The sequence below is a fragment of the Carcharodon carcharias genome, chromosome 27 (genome assembly GCF_017639515.1).
Source record: "Carcharodon carcharias isolate sCarCar2 chromosome 27, sCarCar2.pri, whole genome shotgun sequence".
Taxonomy (NCBI): domain Eukaryota; kingdom Metazoa; phylum Chordata; class Chondrichthyes; order Lamniformes; family Lamnidae; genus Carcharodon; species Carcharodon carcharias.
The window spans coordinates 4238339-4255892 of record NC_054493.1 but is presented as its reverse complement, the minus strand read 5'-3'; the positions used below and the strand labels follow the sequence as shown (position 1 = coordinate 4255892).

At 62.0% G+C, this 17554-nt stretch overlaps 1 protein-coding gene across 1 annotated transcript in view; it reads right to left on the bottom strand.

Moving 5' to 3' along the window:
- Positions 1-2889: 2889 nt before the first annotated feature.
- Positions 2890-17554, bottom strand: part of dcaf11 (ddb1 and cul4 associated factor 11) — an 18596-nt gene continuing 3931 nt past the window's right edge. The window contains exons 2-6 of the mRNA XM_041175440.1: positions 17333-17518; positions 13814-13967; positions 7782-7934; positions 5199-5305; positions 2890-3555 (exon numbers count right to left, since the gene is read on the bottom strand). Of these exons, the coding sequence (XP_041031374.1) occupies positions 3433-3555; positions 5199-5305; positions 7782-7934; positions 13814-13967; positions 17333-17518 (723 nt within the window). The 3' untranslated portion in view covers positions 2890-3432. The remainder of the gene's footprint in view (positions 3556-5198; positions 5306-7781; positions 7935-13813; positions 13968-17332; positions 17519-17554) is intronic.

Here is a 17554-nt window from a genome sequence, read left to right as displayed (position 1 = left end):
CCACCACATACCTCACAACCCCCTCCCCAACCCACCCCACACCCCCTCCCCCCGCCCCAACCCACCCCATACCCCCCTCCCCCCCGCCCCCACCCACACCCCCTCCCCCCGCCCCAACCACCCCATACCTCACAACCCCCTCCCCAACCCACCCCACACCCCCTCCCCCCGCCCCAACCCACCCCATACCCCACACCCCCTCCCCCCGCCCCCAACCCACCCCATACCCCACACCCCCCCTCCCCCCCCCCGCCCCCCACCCACACCCCCTCCCCCCGCCCCAACCCACCCCATACCCCACACCCCCCTCCCCCCCCCGCCCCCACCCACACCCCCTCCCCCCGCCCCAACCCACCCCATACCCCACAAGCCCTCCCCCCGCCCCAACCCACCCCATACCCCACAACCCCTCCCCCCGCCCCAACCCACCCCACAACCCCTCCCCCCGCCCCAACCCACCCCATACCCCACACCCCCTCCCCCCGCCCCAACCCACCCCATACCCCACAACCCCAGCAGCGCCCCCCCCACCCCCCCCCCCCCCCCCCCAAACCACCCCCACAAACCCGCGCCGCCCCACACAACGACAGAGGCAGGGCCTTGCCCGACCGGGCGTTCTCCAATCCGGTTTCTTTTATTAGCGGCTACGGGCTCAGCTCCCGAGGGAGCACCAGAGGGTTTGCAAAACTTCGCAAGGGTTCAGTTCGTTTCGCACGGAAATATTTCTAAATTTGGGGGGCGGGGGGGGGTCTCGGAGAGGAAGCGAATGTGTGGGGTCAGGGGAGTCCCCTGTTTTACACGCTCGTTTTTTTTTTTTAAAAGTCATGATAATTACTTTACAGAGATATATATATATACACATATACACACATTTATAAAACTCTCAATATATTGCAGTAAACAAATCGGAGAGAGGATCTACCCCGTCCTCCCCCCCACCCCCACCGTCAGCATTAACAAAGTGGGCTGGTTGGGGGTTGGGTGGGGGGTGGGGGTGGGATGCGGGGGTGGTAGAGGAGTCTTTGAGTACAGCTGAAACTGAAAAGGGAGCCATTTTGTTGAACCTTCTTAGCTCCAACTCATCAGGGACAACCCAAATACCAACTCTCCCCGCCTCGGGCACCGACGAGAGTTGTGGCGGCTACCGGAGACGCTACGCGCCTGGATTAGCGGGCAGGGAGGGCATGGCACCCGCTTCAGACCAGCCCGGTACGTGACAGCCATTCGCTGGTTCATTCCTCGAGGCAATGGGTTTAGGTTTCGGACAATGCTCGGCAGTTAAGTCAGCAGTCGCCCTCAACCGGTGCGCTCTCCCATGGCGACGCTGCTACCGGAGGCCACCTGCCAACCAATCAATCAGCGCTCTCCTCTCATGCAGTGTGAATTGTTGTTTGCCACACCCCCACCCGACGTTGATATTCTTGCAGCTTGTCCTGATGAGTGTGAAGCGAGAAGCTTTGACAGAATGTCTATTTTCTTTTCAGCGCTATCAAAGCCCCAAATGGGCTGCGGTGGGGGGGGGTGGATGGGGGATCTTGGGTAGGAAGGTGAGAGATGGTCAAGTAAGCAGAGCTCAGGCCGACACACCTCTACCCACCCCATCACCACCCCCCGACCCCGCGTCCGAAAAGTGTCGAGGGTGAGCAGCCGGGATTGTTCCCCGCGGAGGTGAGAAGGTTAAGGGTTAAGGGGCAGGGGGTGGGATTGAATCGAGGCCTTCAAAAGCAACGGGAGGAAATCAGGGGGCAGCCATTTCCTGTGGCGGGAGGGTCAGTAACCAGAAGGGTCGTGGGGGGAGCGGACACATGGGGAAGAGAGTCAGTGGCGCGGCGGGGTGGGGGCGGTGGTTGGTAGATGGGGAGAATCGATTTTCTTTGGGCGCAGCGAGCTGTTGCGATCTGGAAGGTTCTGCCTGGCGGGAATCAGGCTCAGAAGGGAGAAATTGGAAATGGAGGGGATAAGGTTTTACAGGGAGATGGGTGGGAGTGCCAAGAGAGCGGGAGTGAGAGAGAGAAAGAGAGCGGGGGTTGGCAGGGCTGGTGGTTGCGGAGAGAGAGAGAGAGAGAGAGCGGGAGTTGGCAGGGCGGGGGCGCGGAGAGAGGGAGAACGTGAGTTGGAAGGGCAGGCGGGTGCAGAGAGAGCGAGGAGTTGGCAGGGTGGGGGGGTGCGGAGAGCGAGAGCAGGAGTTGGCAGGGCGAGGGGGGCTGTGGAGAGAGAGAGAGAGGGAGAGAGAGCAGAAGTTGGCAGGGCGAGGGGGTGCAGAGAGAGAGCGGGAGTTGGCAGGAGAGGTGCGGGGAGAGAAAGAGCGGGAGTTGGCAGGGCTGGGGATGCGGAGAAATAGAGAGCAGGAGTTGGCGGGGCGACGGGGGTGCGGAGAAAGAGAGAGAGCGGGAGTTGGCAGGGTGAGGGGGGCACGGAGAGAGAGAGAGAGTGGGAGTTGGCGGGGAAGGTGTGGAGAGAGAGAGAGAGCGAGCGGGAGTTGGCGGGGAAGGTGTGGAGAGAGAGAGAGAGAGAGCGGGAGTTGGCGGGGAAGGTGTGGAGAGAGAGAGCGGGAGTCGGCGGGGAAGGTGTGGAGAGAGAGAGAGCGGGAGTTGGCGGGGAAGGTGTGGAGAGAGAGAGAGCGGGAGTTGGCGGGGAAGGTGTGGAGAGAGAGAGAGCGGGAGTTGGCGGGGAAGGTGTGGAGAGAGAGAGAGCGGGAGTTGGCGGGGAAGGTGTGGAGAGAGAGAGAGCGGGAGTTGGCGGGGAAGGTGTGGAGAGAGAGAGAGCGGGAGCTGGCGGGGGAGGTGTGGAGAGAGAGAGAGCGGGAGTTGGCGGGGAAGGTGTGGAGAGAGAGAGAGCGGGAGTTGGCGGGGGAGGTGTGGAGAAAGAGAGAGCGGGAGTTGGCGGGGGAGGTGTGGAGAAAGAGAGAGCGGGAGTTGGCAGGGCGAGGGGGGCACGGAGAGAGAGAGCGGGAGTTGGCAGGGCGGGGGGTGCGGAGAGAGAGAGAGCGGGAGTTGGCAGGGTGAGGGGGTGCAGATAGAAAGAGAGCGGGATTAATCGGGCTGTCAAAGGCACAGAGGCAGCGGCCTGAAATACCTCCGTGCCTGTGCCTCCCTCGAGTCTACGAGATAAAACCAAGGAGCAGGCTCCTTACAGGCGTCAGTGTCCGGCGTTGAACCCTGGGAAGGGGCAGGCTTTCCTCCCCCCTCTGCCCGGGTTGAGGGAGGTGAGTGGGTCCCAGGGAGAAGGTCAGACAGGCCGGAGGGAGCTGGGAGGGAAAGCTGAGCGTCGTCCTCGAGGGGAGGGGACTCCTGATCCACGCGCAACGCCCGGGCCACTTGGCGATCGCGTCCCCTACCCCACCTCCGCCAGCACTACACCTTCGGACTCCGTTCCACTGCCACCCCCCCACCACCACCACCGTCACCAGTCTCTCCGACAGTCCCCGGCGGCTCAATTGTCTTCGCCGGTCTCCGCGTTCTTACGCCTCGGCCGGAGGTGGCGGCCAGAAGCCTGGAGGTCGTCGGTGAAGTATTCGGCCAGTCGGTAATCCCAGAGACGCACTCCTCCGTCCCACTGCAAGAGGGGTGAGGGTGGGGTTCAGAGAGAGAAAGGGACACACACACACACACACACACACACACACACACAGAGACAGGGGGAGGCGGACAAAGAGAGAGAGGAACACACACACACAGAGACAGGGGGAGGTGGACACAGAGAGAGAGAGGGGCGGGTGGAGAGTTTGGGGAGTTGGGGAGTTTGGGGAGGAGGGAGGTGTCAAGAAGAGGAGAGAAAAGGAGAGAGGCAGGGATACACACAGACCAGGGACACAGAGAAAGAGGGATGCAGAGAGGGACACACACACACACACACACACACAGACAGGGGGAGGCGGACACAGAGGGGGGGGGGAAGAGAGAGGTGGGGGCAGTTGGAGAGTTTGGGGAGTTGGGGGAGTTTGGGGAGGAGGGAGGAGTCAATAAGAGGGGAGAAAAGGAGAGAGAGGGGAAACACAGACAAAGTGGGGGGGGGAAAACAGACAAGGGACACACACACAAAGGGGGAGGCGGACACAGAGAGTGAGGGGCGGGGGGAGAGTTTGGGGAGTTGGGGGAGTTTGGGGAGGAGGGAGGTGTCAAGAAGAGGAGAGAAGAGGAGAGAAAAGGAGAGAGGCAGGGACACACACATAGACGGGGAGGGGGAGAGAGAGAGAAAGGGGTGCAGAGAGGGAGGGACACACACACACACACACACACACACACACACACACACAGAGACAGGGGGAAGAGGACACGGGGGGGGGAGAAAGAGGTGGGAGCGGAGCGGTGGGAGTGTTTGGGGAGGAGGGAGGTGTCGAGAAGAGGGGAGAAAAGGAGAGAGGCAGGGACACACACAGACAGGGGGATACAGAGAAAGAGGGATGCAGAGAGGGACACACACACGCACACATACACACAGACAAGGGGAGCGGGACACAGAGGGGCGGGGGATAGAGAGGTGGGGGCGGTGGGAGAGTTTGGGGAGGAGGGAGGGGTCGAGGGGACGGAGGGAGGAACAGGAGAGAGGGGTTGGTGAATTGGAATAGCAGATTCCGAAGCCCTCCCGAGTGCCGTGTAGCGCGTTGGACCGTTCTGAAGCTCGACATGACTCGCTCAGGCATCTCCAGAGAGCCCTCGCAGGAGGAGTGGGCCATTCAGCCCCTCTCGAGCCTGCTTTCCCCATTCAGTCCGATGGTGGGCTGATCTGATCGGGACCTTATCCCAATTTTCCCACCTGTCCCACCTCATCACCCTCGACGATCAGAAACCCGTCTAACTCGGCCTCGAGTATAACCAGTGACTCGGCCTCCACCCGCTCTCCCTCTGGGGTGGTGGGGGGGGGAGAGTTCCACAGACTGACCACCGTCCGAGAGAGTAAATCCCCACTCGTCTGTCTCTGATGGGAGACCCCTTACTCACAAACTGTGTCCCCCCCCCTCCCTCGTTCTAGATTCTTTCCCCACGAGGTAAGTCTATCCCTTGGTAAACCTTCCCCTGCGCTGGGACACAGACCCAGCTCTCCCCTCGACTCCCCTACTCCCCACAACCCACCCAGGACCCACACCCAGCTCTCCCCCCCCCCCCCCCCAGACTCCCCTACTCCCCACAACCCACCCAGGACACAGACCCGGCTCTCACCCTGACCCTCCACCCTAGCAGCCCGCCCCGCTGACTCACCGAAGTGCTGATGATCTTCTCTTCGTACGGGTGCCAGCTAACATCACGCACGCAGGCTCGGTGCTCCGAGAGCTTGCTGACTATCTTACCCGTTAACACATCGTAAACTGCGAGCGGGAGAGAGAGAAGGGGGGAGGGCGGGAGAGAGAGAGAGAGAGAGAGAGAGAGAGAGAGAGAGAGAGAGAGAGAGAGAGAAGGGGGGAGGGCGGGAGAAAGAGAGAGAGAGAGAGAGAGAGAGAAAAGGGGGGAGGGCGGGAGAGAGAGAGAGAAGGGGGGAGGGCGGAGAGAGAGAGAGAGAAAAGGGGGGAGGGCGGGAGAGAGAGAGAGACAGAGAAGGGGGGAGGGTGGGAGAGAGAGAGAAAGAAGGGGGAGGGCGGAAGAAAGAGAGAGAGAGAAGGGGGGAGGGCGGGAGAGAGAGAGAGAAGGGGGGAGGGCGGGAGAGAGAGAGAGAGAAGGGGGGAGGGCGGGAGAGAGAGAGAAGGGGGGAGGGCGGGAGAGAGAGAGAAGGGGGGAGGGCGGGAGAGAGAGAGAGAAGGGGGGAGGGCGGGAGAGAGAGAGAGAAGGGGGGAGGGCGGGAGAGAGAGAGAGAAGGGGGGAGGACGGGAGAGAGAGAGAGAAGAGGGAGGACGGGAGAAAGAGAGAGAGAGAAGGGGGGAGGGCGGAAGAGAGAGAGAGAAGGGGGGAGGGCGGGAGAGAGAGAGAGAGAAGGGGGGAGGGCGGGAGAGAGAGAGAGAAGGGGGGGAGGGAGAGAGAAGGGGGGAGGGCGGGAGAGAGAGAGAGAAGGGGGGAGGGCGGGAGAGAGAGAGAGAAGGGGGGAGAGGGAGGGAGAAAGAGAGAGAGAAGGGGGAGGGCGGGAGAGAGAGAGAGAGTAGGGGGGAGGGCAGGAGAGAGAGAGAGAAGGGGGGAGGGCGGGAGAGAGAGAGAGAAGGGGGAGGGGGGGAGAGAGAGAGAGAGAGAAGGGGGGAGGGCGGAGAGAGAGAGAAGGGGGAGGGGGGAGAGAGAGAGAGAGAGAAGGGGGAGGGGGGGAGAGAGAGAGAGAAGGGGGAGGGCAGGAGAGAGAGAGAGAAGGGGGAGGGCGGGAGAAAGAGAGAGAGAGAAGGGGGGAGGGCGGGAGAGAGAGAGAGAAGGGGGGAGGGCGGGAGAGAGAGAGAGAGAAGGGGGGAGGGCGGGAGAGAGAGAGAGAAGGGGGGGAGGGAGAGAGAAGGGGGGAGGGCGGGAGAGAGAGAGAGAAGGGGGGGAGGGAGAGAGAAGGGGGGAGGGCGGGAGGAGAGAGAGAGAGAAGGGGGGGAGGGAGAGAGAAGGGGGGAGGGCGGGAGAGAGAGAGAAGGGGGGGAGGGAGAGAGAAGGGGGGAGGGCGGGAGAGAGAGAGAGAAGGGGGGAGGGCGGGAGAGAGAGAGAGAAGGGGGAGGGCGGGAGACAGAGAGAAGGGGGAGGGCGGGAGACAGAGAGAAGGGGGAGGGCGGGAGACAGAGAGAAGGGGGGAGGGCGGGAGAGAGAGAGAAGGGGGGAGGGCGGGAGAGAGAGAGAAAGGGGGAGGGGGGAGAGAGAGAGAAAGGGGGAGGGGGGAGAGAGAGAGAAGGGGGGAGGGCGGGAGAGAGAGAGAAGGGGGGAGGGCGGGAGAGAGAGAGAAGGGGGAAGGGAGGGAGAGAGAGAGAGAGAAGGGGGAAGGGAGAGAGAGAAGGGGGAAGGGAGAGAAAGAAGGGGGAAGGGAGAGAAAGAAGGGGGAAGGGAGAGAAAGAAGGGGGAAGGGAGAGAGAGAAGGGGGGAGGGCGGGAGAGAGAGAGAAGGGGGAAGGGAGGGAGAGAGAGAGAGAGAAGGGGGAAGGGAGAGAGAGAAGGGGGAAGGGAGAGAGAGAAGGGGGAAGGGAGAGAGATAACAAAATGGGTATTAATGGTGGATCCAGGTCATGTTGAATCCCGATAGGACACACACAGACGCAGACACAGACGCACACACAGACGCACGAGGACGGGAACTACATTTATCCAGCTCCCCACACCCACCTCCTTCAGGAACTCGAGGCTGCACAGCCAGCGATGGATTATTTCCTTTTGAAGGAAGGTCACCATTGCAATACAGGAAACCGGGCAGGTAACTGGCGCATAGCAAGATCCCACAAGACCACCCAGGTCAAGCATTTTGATTTCAAGAGATGTTGGGTTGGCGGATAAATATTGGCCCCAGGACACTACTCAAGGAATGCAGTAGGCTGCTCCCTCGGCGCTGACCCTCCGACAGCGCGGCTGCTCCCTCGGCGCTGACCCTCGACAGCGCGGCTCTCCCTCGGCGCTGACCCTCCGACAGCGCGGCTCTCCCTCGGCGCTGACCCTCCGACAGCGCGGCTGCTCCCTCGGCGCTGACCCTCCGACAGCGCGGCTGCTCCCTCGGCGCTGACCCTCCGACAGCGCGGCTGCTCCCTCGGCGCTGACCCTCCGACAGCGCGGCTGCTCCCTCGGCGCTGACCCTCCGACAGCGCGGCTGCTCCCTCGGCGCCGACCCTCCGACAGCGCGGCTCTCCCTCGGCGCTGACCCTCCGACAGAACACCCAGCCTCTGTGCACCAGCAAGAGCGAGGGGGACTTACTCACGACCTTCCCTGTTGAGCAGCCGCTGTAGATGTACTGCTGCCCGGTGGTGAATGCCGGAGAGAATCGACAGCGGATAAGAGTGTGCAGGACCCCGTGCCCTCTGTAGGTCATCAGCGAGCTGTCCCCAGGCAGTCGGTGCTTCTTCAGGGCTGGTGGGAAACGAGAGGCATCACGCACAACGGCCCAGACATTTGCACTCTACACCCCAACCAGCGGTCAGTCCAATACACTCGGGCCAGGGACACAGGGCGAGTTTACATTTACTGCTGGGGTGGTAGTGGGGTTGGCGGGGGGCACAGAAACACAGAGGGGGGGGGTGGGGGAGGGGGCGAGAGGAGCACTGGTCAGCCCCAGCCGCTTCATTGGTAAGGTGAAAGGAGGCGCGGATATTTCACACGGACGCTGGCACACCTGGGTCTCTCATCATCTCTCCCGCTCTCTCCCTCTCTCTCCGTCCATCCCCCTCCCTCCCGCCCTCTCTCGCTCCCTCCCTCTCCGTCCCTCCCTCCCGCTCCCTCGCTCCCTCTGATTGGGCTGTTAATCCGACATCCAGCACAGGGACGCGCTCCGACTGAATGTCGGTCTCTGCACCAAACTCCGCCCCTGAGCCTCCATTCCCCCCTCCATCCCCCACCACCCCAGCCAGAGTTGTTCGCGACCTCGGGGTCGCATTTGGCCTGGATGAGACCGCCCGGCTCCACCACCGCGCAGCCCCACCTCGGCTGATCGGCTGCCGAAACCCTCACCTGTGCCCTCATTAGCCTCGACGAACGCCTCCCCCACTGTCGCGCTGTGGGTCGCTGCTCCTGCGTCACTCCCAGTCCCCCAAACCCCACCCCCCCCCCACCCCCCCGGTAAAGGTCAGCCGCGCCTGTGGCTTGGGCCATGAGCTCGAGTTGTGTTTGCGACCAACGCTGGACTAGGCCGGTTTGAAGTTCACCTTCTTGCTTTAATCGGGAGTTCAGGAATGTGGGTGTGGCTTCTCCGGGCCCGGCGTTTATTGCCCACCACTAATTGCCCCCTGGAGAAGGTGGTGGCTGAGCTGCCTTCTTGAACCGCTGCAGTCCCCTGTGGTGTAGGTACACCCACAGCACTGTTAGGGAGGGAGTTCCAGGATTTTGTCCACTGTGGTGTAGGTACACCCATGGCGCTGTTAGGGAAGGAGTTCCAGGATTTTGTCCCATGTGGTGTAGGTACACCCACAGCGCTGTTAGGGAGGGAGTCCCAGGATTTTGACCCAGCGACAGCGAAGGAACTGCCGATATATTTGCAAGTCGGGATGGTGAGGGGCTCGGAGGGGAACTTCCAGGTGGTGGGTATTCCCCATGTGTCTGCTGCCCTTGTCCTTCTAGATGGTAGCGGTCGTGGGTTTGGGCAGCGCTGTCGAAGGAGCCTTGGTGAGTTGCTGCAGTGCATCTTGTAGATGGTACACACGCTGCTGCTACTGTGCGTCGGTGGGTGGGAGGGAGTGAACGTTTGTGGATGGGGGTGCCGATCGAGCGGGACAGGGGGCTGCTTTGTCTAGCCCATCGAGCCTGCTCTGCCATTTAGTCCGATCGTGGCCGAGGACCCTGGTCAATGATTTCCCACCCCCTACTCCTCCACCCACACTGTCCCCATATCCCTTTACGTCACAGGGTGTTTAGAAATCTCTGCTTAAAACACACTCAGTGACCGAGGTTCCACATCCCTCTGGGGTTGAGAATTCCAAAGGTCCACAACCCTCGCGAGTAAATAACATTTCTCCTCAACTCGCTCCTCAGTAACTCCCTGCCCCTTGGTTTGAGATCCAGTCCCCTGGGTTCTAGGCTCCCTAGCCAAGGGTGAACGTCTCACCTGCACCTACCCTGTCAGAGGCAGCGTAACGTGGATATAAACGTGAAGTTATCCGCTTCGGTGTGAAAAACAGAGAGGCAGGGTATTATTTACATGGTGATCTCTTGGGGGGACGTGGATGTACAAAGGGATCGGGGTGTCCCTTGCACACCAGTCCCTGAAAGCAAACAGGCAGGTGCAGCTAGCAGTGAGCAAGGCAAGTGGTGTGTCGGCCTTCATGGCGAGAGGGTTTGAGTTCAGGAGTCGGGATGTCTTGCTGCCGTTAGACAGGGCCTTGGCGAGACCACACCTGGAGTATTGTGTGCGGTTTTGAGCTCCCTACCTAAGGAAGGATATTCTTGCCATAGAGGGAGAGCAGCGAAGGTTCACTAGGCTGATACCGGGGATGGCGAGACTGTCATATGAGGAGGGATTGGTTCGAATGGGCCCCGTGTCCGCTAGAGTTAGGAAAACGAGAGGGGGATCTGATTGAAAGGTATAAAATTCTGGACAGGGCTGGATGCAGGAAGGAAGATGTTTCCCCCTGTCCGGGGAGTCCAGAACCAGCGGGGGAGTGGGGGGGGTCACAGTCTCAGGATTCGGGGCAGGCCGTTTAGGACTGAGATGAGGGAAGATTTCTTCCCTCAGAGGGTGGTGAACCTGTGGGATTCTCTCCCACTGAAGGCTGTGGAGGTCGGGTCACTGCGTCTACTCAAGGAAGAATTTGATCGTTTTTTTTTGGAGTTTAGGGACTCGAAGGGGTACGGGGAGAAAGCGGGAACGTGGCGTTGAGATAGAGGATCAGCCATGATCCTATCGAATGGTGGAACAGCCTCGAAGGGCCGAGTGGCCTACTCCTGCTCCTAGTGTCTATTCCTTTGTGTATCCCGCAGCTTTCAGTGCGAACACCTCTCGCTCTTCGAAACTCTAGGGAGCACACGGGCCCAGGTTCCCCCCCAAACTCCCTCCGCAGGACAGTCCCACCATCCCGGGGAACAAGTCCGGTGAACCTTCCCAGTGCTCGCTCTCTGGCGATAACATCGTTCCTGAGGTGAGGGAGCCAAAACTGCACACAGTTGCTCCGGGTGCGGCCTGACCAAGGGTTACAGACAACTGAAGCAAGACCTCGCCGGTCCTGTACTCGAACCCTCTCACGACGGAAGCCAACACACCATTCGCCTCCACCTGCATCACCTGCGTTAGCCTTTCAGTGACCGATCGACGAGGACACCCAGCTCCCTCTGTACACCGACGCTTTCCGATCCCTCACCATTTAAGAAACCCTCTGCGCGCCTGTCCCTCCGGCCAAAGCGGACCAGCCTCACGTTTATTCCCACGTGTCCTTGCCCGCTCGTCGAGTCTGTCCGAATCCCTCTTGCATCTTCCTCACTGCGTACCTTCCCTCCCTCGCTTTGTGTCGTCTGCAGACTGGGAGAGAATACGCGTGGTTCCCCCACACCCAAATCATTGATATAGGATTATGAACAGCTGGGCCCCCCGCCCCCCCCCACCACCACAAGCGCTGCTCCCTGCAGTACCCCACGAGTCACCCACCTGCCACTCCGAGAAAGCCCCATTTATTCCTACCCTCGGTTTCTGCCTCTTGGCCCATCCTTAATCCACGCCAGTCAATTGCCCCCTGTCTCATGAGCTTTTATTTTGTTGACCAGCCTCCCGTGGGGAACTTTGTCAAAAGCCTTCTGAAAATCCAAGTACACTACATCCACCGACTCCCCATCATCGATTCTGTTAGTAACTTCCTCAAAAACAAAAACTCCCAAGGGAGGTTCATCAAACGTGATTTCCCGTTCAGGAACTCCTGCTGGCTGTGCCCAGTCGGATCATGATTATCCAAGTGTCCGTTTATCACATCCTTTATAAGTAGATTCGAGCGTTTTCCCTCCTGCTGATGGGAGACTGACAGGTCTGTAGCTCCCTGCTTTCTCTCTCCCTCCCTTCTTAAATAGTCGGGTGACATTTGCCACCTTCCGGTGTACGAACTGTTCCAGAATCTGTCGAATTTTGGGAATGAGCACCAATGCATTGTCGCAAAGTTATTAATATATATAATGTCATTGGAATATTTTTTTTTAAAAATAGAGGGTGGGCCTTAACTGGATTGAAGCCAGCTAGTCTGGATGCTTTGACGTGTTCTGGTTTTGAGATGTAAGAGAGGAGGAGTGCATTTGCATCTTGTTGAATAGAGCATCCCAAGAAGGGGGAGTGAAATCTTGCACCTAGCTAGCAGAGACCAAGCGGTAGGTTTATATCGCGGATAAAGCTGGTACTGTGAAAGGGGGTTTTATTATTAGAAGAGGTGGGGTTCAAAGGGGCTGGCGATACAATGAGAATTTACACTCAACGAGATGTGCTGGGTATAACAAGATAACGGTTTTGTGTGTGTGTGTGTGTGTGTGTGTGTGTGTGTGTGTGTGTGTGTGTGTGTGTGTGTGTATGTATGTGCGGGGCAGGGGTCAATGTAAGATCAATGCCTGTGTCACCACAGGAACCAAAGTGAAAGGAAACTCATTCTGAATTCGTCCGGTGAAAATGCTTTGTCCGGTGTCTGGTTAAGTCTGGGTTGCTGTTGACTTGACGGAGATTAGTTTGGGAGTTAGTTAAAAGTTGTGATTGTAGTAATTTGCAGCCATGTGTATATATTTAACTCGTGTAAGTTAATAAACGTCTCATGTAGTTTGATATAAAAACCTCTTGAGAACGGGTGGTCTGATTCCTGAATTTAGAGCTGCAACCCAAACATCCCACTTAAAAAATATAGGTTATGACAGTAGTTTACAGTTTCCCTCTGGGAGTAACTCAACCTTTACCAACTGCTGTGTCATAACATGCATCCACTATCGTTATAGCAACCTCTTCCAACACTCTAGGATGTAAGATCATCAGGTCCCGGTGACTTATCAAACTTCAGCCCCATTCATTGGTCCGAGACAGTCTTCTCACTCACACCAATTTCCTTTAATCCCTCGCCCACCCGAGTCCCTTGGACCTCTGATACTGGGAGATTTCCTGCATCTTCCTCAGTGAGGACAGACACAAAGTCACCAATCAGCTTCTCTGCCATTTCTCTATCCCATGAGACGTAGGAGCAGAAGTAGGCCATTTGGCCCATCGAGTCTGCCCCGCCATTCAATGAGATCGTGGCTGATCTGATAATCCTCAACTCCGCTTTCCTGCCCTTTCCCCCATAACCCTTGATTCCCTTACTGATTAAAAATCTGTCTATCTCAGCCTTGAATATACTTCATGACCCAGCCTCTGCGGTAAAGAATTCCACAGATTCACTATCATCAGAGAAGAAATTCCTCCTCATCTCTGTCTTAAATGGGATGAGATGATGCCCTCTGGTCCTAGACTCTCCCACAAGGGGAAACAACCCCTCACCATCGACCCTGTCAAGCCTCCTAAGAATCTGATATGTTTCAATAAGGCCACCTCTCATTCTTCTAAACTCCAATGAGGACAGGCCCAACCTACTCAACCCCTCCTCATAAGAAAATCCCTCCATACCCAGGATCAGCCTAGTGAACCTTCTCTGGACTGCCTCCAATGCCAGTATATCTCTCCTTAAGATAAGGGGACCAAAACTGTTCATGGTATTCTAGGTGTGGTCTAACCAGTGCCTTGTATAGTTTTAGCGAGACTTCCCTATTTTTTATACTCCTTTCCCTTTGAAATAAAGGCCAACATTCCATTTGCCTTCCCTATTTAACTGCTGAACTCGTAGGTTAGCTTTTTGGGATTCATGCACGGGGACCCCCAAACCCCTCTGTGCTGAAGCTTTCTTCAACCTTTCTCCACCTAAATAATATTCAGCTCCTCCGCTGGAGATGGTCATTGCCTGGCCCTTGTGTGGGGGCGAACGTTAATGGCCACCGGTCAGCCCCCGAGCCTGGATATTGTCCGCGGTCTTGCCGCATTTGGACACAGGGAGAAACGATTGCCCCTCCCTGATGGTGGGGGAATTCAGCGACGGTCTTAAAACAAAACTTGGGGCGGGGGGGCGGGGGGGAATGAACGAAATTGGGAAACGAGTCATTTTTCCGGCCTCTGTGCGCCCAGACCCAGCTCCCCACCCCCCACCCCCCACTCCCGCCCGGAGAGCGATTCTCGGAGAGAGGAGAGCGGGATGGGTGGGGAGGGTAAGGTGGGGGGGGGTCTTTGGCGGGGGGGCCCCCCTGACGCGTTTGCCCACCTCTCTTGGGCACTTGCTGCCACCTGTAGTCCCAGTTCTGTTGCGTCACCGCCTGGCGCGAGGCCTCCAAGCCCTCCTTGGGGGAGAAACGCCGGATGTCCCACAGCTTGATGGTCTGGTCCTTGGAGTTGGACACGAGGAAGCGGGCGTCTCCCTGTAACGGCCGGAAAAGGAAGTGGGGGGGGGGGGGGGGTAGGGTAGGGAGAGAGGGGGAGGAAGGGGGTTAGTACTGCCACCCCAAACACCACCCCGCAACCCCTCCCCACCGGCCCATTGAGCCCCCGAGGCTCCCCTCCCCCCTCGCTTACTGAGAGCTCAACCCTCGCAGGACCGGCGCTTTGAGGAGCTCGGGGCGGGGCTCATCAGGGCGGAGGCTGTAGAGGAGGGATTTCCTCTCTCGGAAGGTGGTCAATCTGTGGAGCGCTCTCCTCCCCCCGGAGAGAGAGCGGGGGTGGAGGGCCGAGTTGCTGAATACAGTCGGGGGCGAGGGGGCAGGAGGGAGGCGAGGGGGCAGGAGGGAGGCGAGGGGGCAGGAGGGAGGCGAGGGGGCAGGAGGGAGGCGAGGGGGCAGGAGGGAGGCGAGGGGGCAGGAGGGAGGCGAGGGGGCAGGAGGGAGGCGAGGGGGCAGGAGGGAGGCGAGGGGGCAGGAGGGAGGCGAGGGGGCAGGAGGGAGGCGAGGGGGCAGGAGGGAGGCGAGGGGGCAGGAGGGAGGCGAGGGGGCAGGAGGGAGGCGAGGGGGCAGGAGGGAGGCGAGGGGGCAGGAGGGAGGCGAGGGGGCAGGAGGGAGGCGAGGGGGCAGGAGGGAGGCGAGGGGGCAGGAGGGAGGCGAGGGGGCAGGAGGGAGGCGAGGGGGCAGGAGGGAGGCGAGGGGGCAGGAGGGAGGCGAGGGGGCAGGAGGGAGGCGAGGGGGCAGGAGGGAGGCGAGGGGGCAGGAGGGAGGCGAGGGGGCAGGAGGGAGGCGAGGGGGCAGGAGGGAGGCGAGGGGGCAGGAGGGAGGCGAGGGGGCAGGAGGGAGGCGAGGGGGCAGGAGGGAGGCGAGGGGGCAGGAGGGAGGCGAGGGGGCAGGAGGGAGGCGAGGGGGCAGGAGGGAGGCGAGGGGGCAGGAGGGAGGCGAGGGGGCAGGAGGGAGGCGAGGGGGCAGGAGGGAGGCGAGGGGGCAGGAGGGAGGCGAGGGGGCAGGAGGGAGGCGAGGGGGGCAGGAGGGAGGCGAGGGGGCAGGAGGGAGGCGAGGGGGCAGGAGGGAGGCGAGGGGGCAGGAGGGAGGCGAGGGGGCAGGAGGGAGGCGAGGGGTGCAGGAGGGAGGCGAGGGGGCAGGAGGGAGGCGAGGGGGCAGGAGGGAGGCGAGGGGGCAGGAGGGAGGCGAGGGGGCAGGAGGGAGGCGAGGGGGCAGGAGGGAGGCGAGGGGGCAGGAGGGAGGCGAGGGGGCAGGAGGGAGGCGAGGGGGCAGGAGGGAGGCGAGGGGGCAGGAGGGAGGCGAGGGGGCAGGAGGGAGGCGAGGGGGGCAGGAGGGAGGCGAGGGGGCAGGAGGGAGGCGAGGGGGCAGGAGGGAGGCGAGGGGGCAGGAGGGAGGCGAGGGGGCAGGAGGGAGGCGAGGGGGCAGGAGGGAGGCGAGGGGGCAGGAGGGAGGCGAGGGGGCAGGAGGGAGGCGAGGGGGCAGGAGGCAGGCGAGGGGGCAGGAGGCAGGCGAGGGGGGCAGGAGGCAGGCGAGGGGGGCAGGAGGCAGGCGAGGGGGCAGGAGGCAGGCGAGGGGGCAGGAGGCAGGCGAGGGGGCAGGAGGCAGGCGAGGGGGCAGGAGGCAGGCGAGGGGGCAGGAGGCAGGCGAGGGGCAGGAGGCAGGCGAGGGGGCAGGAGGCAGGCGAGGGGGCAGGAGCAGGCGAGGGGGCAGGAGGCAGGCGAGGGGGCAGGAGGCAGGCGAGGGGGGCAGGAGGCAGGCGAGGGGCAGGAGGCAGGCGAGGGGGCAGGAGGCAGGCGAGGGGGCAGGAGGCAGGCGAGGGGGCAGGAGGCAGGCGAGGGGGCAGGAGGCGGCGAGGGGGGCAGGAGGCAGGCGAGGGGGCAGGAGGCAGGCGAGGGGGCAGGAGGCAGGCGAGGGGGCAGGAGGCAGGCGAGGGGGCAGGAAGGCAGGCGACGGGGGCAGGAGGCAGGCGAGGGGGCAGGAGGCAGGCGAGGGGGCAGGAGGCAGGCGAGGGGGCAGGATGCAGGCGAGGGGGCAGGAGGCAGGCGAGGGGGCAGGAGGCAGGCGAGGGGGCAGGAGGCAGGCGAGGGGGCAGGAGGCAGGCGAGGGGGCAGGAGGCAGGCGAGGGGGCAGGAGGCAGGCGAGGGGGCAGGAGGCAGGCGAGGGGGCAGGAGGCAGGCGAGGGGGCAGGAGGCAGGCGAGGGGGCAGGAGGCAGGCGAGGGGGCAGGAGGGAGGCGAGGGGCAGGAGGGAGGCGAGGGGCAGGAGGGAGGCGAGGGGCAGGAGGGAGGCGAGGGGCAGGAGGGAGGCGAGGGGCAGGAGGGAGGCGAGGGCAGGAGGGAGGCGAGGGGCAGGAGGGAGGCGAGGGGCAGGAGGGAGGCGAGGGGCAGGAGGGAGGCGAGGGGCAGGAGGGAGGCGAGGGGCAGGAGGGAGGCGAGGGGCAGGAGGGAGGCGAGGGGCAGGAGGGAGGCGAGGGGCAGGAGGGAGGCGAGGGGCAGGAGGGAGGCGAGGGGCAGGAGGGAGGCGAGGGTGCAGGGGGAGACGAAGGGGCAGGAGGGAGACGAGGGGGCAGGAGGGAGACGAGGGGGCAGGAGGGAGACGAGGGGGCAGGAGGGAGACGAGGGGGCAGGAGGGAGACGAGGGGGCAGGAGGGAGACGAGGGGGCAGGAGGGAGACGAGGGGGCAGGAGGGAGACGAGGGGGCAGGAGGGAGACGAGGGGCAGGAGGGAGACGAGGGGGCAGGAGGGAGACGAGGGGGCAGGAGGGAGACGAGGGGGCAGGAGGGAGACGAGGGAGGAAAATTGGAGCGAAGGCCCCAACGGAACCAGCCGTGACCTTGCTGAATGGGGAAAGCAGGCTCCAGAAGGGCCGAGTGGCCTGCTCCTGCCCCTTTTGCTTACGGGGGATAGTCAGCAGCTATGGGGGAGGTGGGGAGGGGCCATCAATAGAACGGAGCGGACGACAAATCGGACCGGGGAACTTGGGGATTCTTCGGGGGTGAACACACGGCGCTGGGGGTTGGCTCGGGTTGAGCAGGGTCGACTTATTTCTTGTCCGGGTGGGTGGAGAGAGAGAGCTGGATAAACGTAGGACGGAGAGGGGGTAGTGGGAGGGGGGCACGGTGATAGGGGGAGGGGGAGCACGGTGATAGGGGGAGGGGGAGGGGGAGCACGGTGATGGGGGTGGGGGTGGGGGGGATGGATGGGCTTCACGTCGCGGTGAGTGAATTGTAAAGACGAGTCCTGCTCCGAGCGATCGACGGGCCACGCGGACCCCCCCTTTGCCCCGGGAGCGCCGGGGTTCTGGCAGCGAGGGCGGGCGCGGGGGTTAGGGGTCCCGGGGGCTGACCTTGCTGTCGATGAAGGTGATGCCGTCCCGGTGCCCAGCCAGAACCCCCACGGGCTGCGGGCTGTCCTCCCGCAGGGTGCGGCGGTCCCACACCTTGCACAGCGCGTCGTCCCCGCCCGAGAAGAGGATCTGCGAGCTGGCGTCGGCGAAGGCCACGGCGTTGACATCGTCTTCGTGGGAGTCAATCTGAGAGAGAGAGAGAGAGAGAGAAGGGGGCACAGA